General features: G+C 41.1%; 1 protein-coding gene across 5 annotated transcripts in view; it reads right to left on the bottom strand.

The window, feature by feature from the left end:
* Window positions 1-5,817, bottom strand: part of NEMF (nuclear export mediator factor) — a 74,825-nt gene that overhangs the window by 3,894 nt on the left and 65,114 nt on the right. For all 5 annotated transcript variants that reach the window (XM_006776087.2, XM_006776088.2, XM_006776089.2 and 2 more), the window contains 2 exons: window positions 1,984-2,061; window positions 1,633-1,830 (listed from right to left, as the gene is read on the bottom strand). In XM_006776087.2, coding sequence (XP_006776150.1) covers window positions 1,633-1,830; window positions 1,984-2,061 — 276 coding nt within the window. The remainder of the gene's footprint in view (window positions 1-1,632; window positions 1,831-1,983; window positions 2,062-5,817) is intronic.

Genomic DNA, 5,817 nt, shown 5'->3' with positions numbered 1-5,817 from the left:
TCAGATGCCCCGCCGCTAGTTGGCGCAGCAAATGTCACAATGTGTGGTGAACACCACAATGTTGTGAACACCACAACATCAGCCCAGCATCACGTGTCATTGTAATGGTGAAAATTGCTTTGACATACGAGTAATTTGAGTTACAAGCTCCGTCACGGAACGAATTAAACTCGTAAGTCAAGGCCCCACTGTATATATTGCTGATCTGACCAAAAAATAAATATAATTTTGATTTATTCACACTGGACAGCTATTGTGTCGGCTGTTGTCTTTTTTTTTTTTTAATCTAAGGGAAAAGAGGTCAGTGCTCCTGACTAAATAGTCAGGTATTACATGTTTTAAAAATTCTTGAGGCACACCAGTTGAAAATCGCGGCCACAGAGTATATGCTGAAGCGATGAATGTTATAAGGACAATTTAAATGACAAACAGCCCTGGCACATGTGGCTCAGTTGGACATTATCCTGTGAACCAAAGGGTTGCTGGTTCAATTCCTGGTCAGGGCACATACCCAAGTTTCAGATTCAATCCTTAGTATGGGGCGTGCAGGAGGCAGCCAATCGATGTTCCTCTCTCACAATGATGTCTCTCTCCCTCTCCCTTCCTCTATCTCTAGAAATCAATAAAACATTTTGTAAACAAAAAAATAAAAATGACAAATAACTAAGCTTGATGCATTTGCCAAGGAAAAAGAAAACAGAATTTAGATAAACAGAACTTTTATACTTTAGTCTCTGTTCAACAGTTTTAGGATAAATTTTCACACAGTAAGATAAGCTTAATTTTTGCTCACATTAAAAACCTATCTGGACATAATATGTCCATGAAAGAACATGCAAAATTAACACCTTTAATGAATACTTGTAAGTCTAAAGTTTACAGAATAAATTATAAGTATGAGAACTAAAAATTTGAGACTGAAATGAATTTTAATATTAGTAAACAACAGGGGAAAATAGCAACACATTTAGAATCTCCATGAACATTACCTGCACTCATGGAACACAAAGTTAAAACCAAAGCTTCAACTGCCATAAATGAAAATACAGGCTGAATAAAATTTTTTACAAATTTAAGTCCTTTGCTCAGAATTTCAAGAAGATGTATGTATTCATGTAAGAAGATATACTTAGGGCTAGCCTTGTACTCATTTGATAGAATAATCAGGCAACCATCTTAACTGGAAAAAATGTTAACTTTTCATGGTTTTGAAATCAGGGCACTTGGCACTTTTGATTGTGTAGCCATTCACAACATTATGTAAGATAACACAGCATTTATTCCTGTAGAAAAACCTCGAGAAGTGCAAACTTATTGTAGACTCTTCTTAACAACAGTCCCAATTATTTGTCTTATTTTAACTGAGTTCCCACCAGAATTAAATAAAGCCTGTTCCAGAAAACTGATTATTTTAAAAAGACTTATGATAAACTTTATCAACTATGAACACCACCATTTTTATGTTCTGAAATTTTAGTCTTAAAGGTTTATTTCTAGCGTGACTTTCCATCAAGGATAGGGTTATTACTTGTCCTGGTTTTAGCACTGTTAAGTCTCATGTCCTGAGAATCCCAGAATGATTGGTCAACCCTAACTAAGGAGCAAAAGCCCACGTGTGTATGGTAACCTTACCTTGTCATCATGTGGATCATCTACAGCCAAGTCTTGTAACTCATGAGTTATAACCTCAAAGGATGGGGTTTCTTTCTTTATGCTGTCTGAGACCTGTAGTCCTCCTCTAGGTTTCTGGGGCTGTTTCTTCACTGGTTCGTCCTTCATTTTTCCTTTCTTCCCCTTCTTCCCTTTCTCTTCTTTATTTGAACCTGCAGACTTCAATTCATAGAGGAAAGAAGTTAATGTCAGTATTTTCAATATTGTCACTATTTTAACAAAAGTGTATTGAATACCTAGCATATGTAATAGGCAGGGGTCTGGATGCCCCTTGAAAAGCAAAGGAAGAAAATATTTTTAGATATTACTTACCCCCAGCAATTTCATAATGAGTTCACGGTCTTCTTCATCTTGGTCCTTGTATTTTTCCTTCATTTTTTTCATTTTACTCTACAAAATCAAAAGATTTTTGTTGGAAAAATTCAGCAGTAAAAAAAAATGAGAACAAATGTTGATAAAGAAAAATCGCTTCTTTAGTTTTCTGTCAAAAATGCTATTGAGCAAGGCACCATTCTAAAGATAGATAAATCATAGTCCTCACCCCTCAAGGAATTTACCATCTGGTGGAAAAAGAAGATACATATGAGTATGAATAAATTAATGCAACATATTCTAAATACAGTAGAGGTACATACAAATTATTTCTAAGATAATTTTGAGAAAGATTTCTTTGAGCTTGAGCAAGAACTGGGGGGGGGGGCGAGGAATAAAGCAAAACTTGAAAGTCTTAAAGAAATACATTTTATAGTATCTGGGAAAATAGGAAAAGCAAGATTATAAGGTAAAGACAAGTCATTGCATTTGGTTGGAGCCAGGATATACATATAGAGGAGAAACAGGAAACAAGGCAGCACAGATAGGCTGGGTAGTTACTATCAAGGCTCTTAAGACTGAATTTTATCAATGGAACTAGTGAAATCTTTACTCAAACTATATATCCAAATCATCCTAGTGCTTTTTAAACCTACAGACTTGTATCTAGGTCTCATATTCAAAGATTTTTGTCTTGATTAGACTTAACTGGGGCCCAAACAACAAATTCCTAATTTTTAAATGTTTCTTTAAACAGGACACACACACATAAAAGATTGGTAAGTCTGATTTTATTAAAATTAACAAATGCTGCTCATCAAAAAACACTATTATAAAAGTGAAAAAAATCAAGTCTCAAAATGTGAAAAATATTGGGCCCTGGTCGGTGTGGCTCAGTTGGCTGGAGCATCATCCTGTGCACCGAAGGGTTAAGGGTTTGATTTCTGGTGAGGGCACATACCCAGGTTGTGGGTTTGATTCCTGGTCAGGGTACATATGGGGGGCAACTGATGAATGTTTCTCACATCAATGTTTCTCTCTCTCCCTCTCCCTCTGCCTTCTTTTCTCTCTAAAATGAATAAAACATGTCCTTGGGTGAAGATTAAAACAATAATTTTTAAAAACTGAAAAGTATTTGTAATGCATATATCAATAAAAGACATATTCAGTATTTAAGAGAATGCAAAGTGCTCAATATAATTAGTCATCAGGGACATGCAAATTAAAGCAAAAATAAGATTTCAGTATATCTACACTTAAATGACCAAAAAATAACCTGATAATACCAAAAGTTAGTGAGGAAATGAAGCAATTGGAAAGCAACTAGAATTCTGACACAGTGCTTGTTGGGAAATGGTACATGTACTCTGGAAACTAGTATTATCTACTAAAGCCAAACAACATGTACAATACAACCCAGCAATACTCCTCCTCACTACAACACAACAGAAATGCATAAATGACATAGATGAGAATGTCTATTAACAATACTGTAGATAGATAAATTGTGGCAGTCATACAATGGAATGCTACTAAGCAATGCATATGAACTTTTATATGCAACATGCATGACATACAATGTTGAGTGAAACATGCTGGACAAAGGAGTATATAACATGATTGTTTTTATATAAAGTTCAAAAACAAGCAAAATAATCTAGTGAGTAATAATAATGTTTTTGGCCCAGCTGGTGTGGCTCAATGGTTGAGCACTGACCCAAGTGAACCAAGAGGTTACTGGTTCAATTCCCAGTCAGGAAACATGCCAGGGCTGCGGGCTAGGTCCCAGTAGGGGTAGTGCAGGAGGCAGCTGATCAAAGATGTTTCTATCTCTCTATCCCTCTCCCTTCCTCAATTTCTAAAAAAAAAAAAAAAATTCAGTAAAAATATTTTTAAAGAAGTAATATTTTGGATGGGATTCTATTTAGAAAGAGACAAGAGTGAGCTGTGCATTTTATTAGATGTACACTAGAGGCCTGGTGCATGAAATTCGTGCACTTGGAGGAGGCGGTCTCCCAGCCTGGCCTGTGCCCTCTCACAGTGCGGGAGCCCCGCAATCAATCACCCCAAAGAGGTAGCCCCCGCCCACCCATCCGGGGCTCGTTAATGGATTGTCCCAAAGAGGTAGGCTGGAGCTGGGGACCTGCCCCGTGGCACGCGAGGCAGTGGGGACTCTCCACTGCGACTTGCCTCCTCTGCACGAGGCGGCGGGGACTCTCTGCCAGGAGCCGCCTCCTCTTGTGAGGCAGCAGAGATGCCGGGACCGGCCCCCTCGGTGCCATGCGGAGCCACAAAACCCCCAGGCCTTGCCATGTGGAGCGGCCACCGGGTCCTGCCTCCGCTGTGCATGCAGCCATCTTGTGACGGCGTGGGGGCATCACACACGAGGGCATGACAACTACTTAGCGTTTTATTAGTAAGGATTATACTTCAAAAAAATCTTGAGAATAGCCCAGCCAATGTGGCTCAGTGGTTGAGCATCACTATGAACCAGGAGGTCATGGGCACATGCCCAGGCTGTGAGCTAGATCCCCAGTGTGGGTGTACAGAAAGCAGCCAATCAATGATTCTCTCTCATCACTGATATTTCTCTCTCCTCCCTTTCTCTCTGAAATCAATAAAAATAAAGTAAATAAAATAAAAGACAGGAAAAATATCTTGAGAATAAAATGAATAATCCTATAGAATAAAAAAGAAACGTGTAAATTGGCCATCCCTCTGTTACACGCACCAGCCAATCAGGAGTGAGTATGCAAAATAACCCAATAAAGATGGTGGGTTAATTTGCATACACAGGTGCTGAGTGGCCTGGGCCCTGGGAACATCCTTGGGACCCAGGCCACTCCTAGCCTGTAGGCCCACGCATAGGCCCTGAGTGGCTGGGGTCCCAAAACGCCCCCAGCCACTCTGGGCCCATGGGCGCAGGCGCCAAGTGGATGTTCCCACCACATGGCCGCTTGTGCGTGTGCCGGCACCAAGCCCCCCAGCCCAGCGCCCACAACACGTGGGGCTGGCTGCCGGCCTCGGGGGCATGCGGAGACCCGGTGGCAGCCACGCGCACGGCCCAGGGTCTCTGCACGCCCCCAAGCCTGGCGCCCAAAACATGCAGGGCTGGCTGCTGGCCTTGGGGGTGTGCCCTCCCTGGCGGTGGGGACACACCCCTAGCCCAGTGGACACAACACAGGAGGTCCTCTGTGCATGAGCTGCAGAGGAAACACCTTTTCTTTTTTTTAAACATATATTTTATTGATTTTTTTAAAGAGAAGAGGGGAGAGGGATAGACAGTTGGAAACATCGATAAGAGAGAAACATTGATCAGCTGCCTCGTGTACACTCCCCACTAGGGATGTGCCCCCAACAAAGGTACATGCCCTTAAGAGGAATCAAACTTGGAACCCTTCAGTCTGCAGGCTGATGCTCTATTCACTGAGCCAAATCAGTTCAAGTGTAAACACCTTTTCTGACCGCTCATTGGCTAAGCTCCCTGTATGCCGCCACTTGCAGTGTTCTTGGTAACTTGGGTTATGAATCCAAGAAGGTGACCTAGGGTTTTTCCACCACATTCCTGGAGGAAAAAACAAAGGTCGGCTGCCTGCTGGAGGGGCTAAGAAATATCATATCCTGCCCTAACTCTTTTGGTTCAGTGGGTAGAACATCAGCCTATGGACTGAAGGGTCCCAGGTTCTATTCCGATCAAGGGCATGTACCTTGGTGGCAGGCACATCCCCAGTAGGGGGTTTGCAGGAGGCAGTTGATCAATTTCTCTCTCATCGATGTTTCTAAATATCCCTTCCTCTCTGTAAAAAATCAATAAAATATATATTTTAAAAAAAT

The sequence above is a fragment of the Myotis davidii genome, unplaced genomic scaffold (assembly GCF_000327345.1).
Source record: "Myotis davidii unplaced genomic scaffold, ASM32734v1 scaffold1069, whole genome shotgun sequence".
Classification (NCBI taxonomy): domain Eukaryota; kingdom Metazoa; phylum Chordata; class Mammalia; order Chiroptera; family Vespertilionidae; genus Myotis; species Myotis davidii.
The sequence above is the reverse complement of the archived record's forward strand: the minus strand, read 5'-3'. Positions and strand labels throughout refer to the sequence as shown.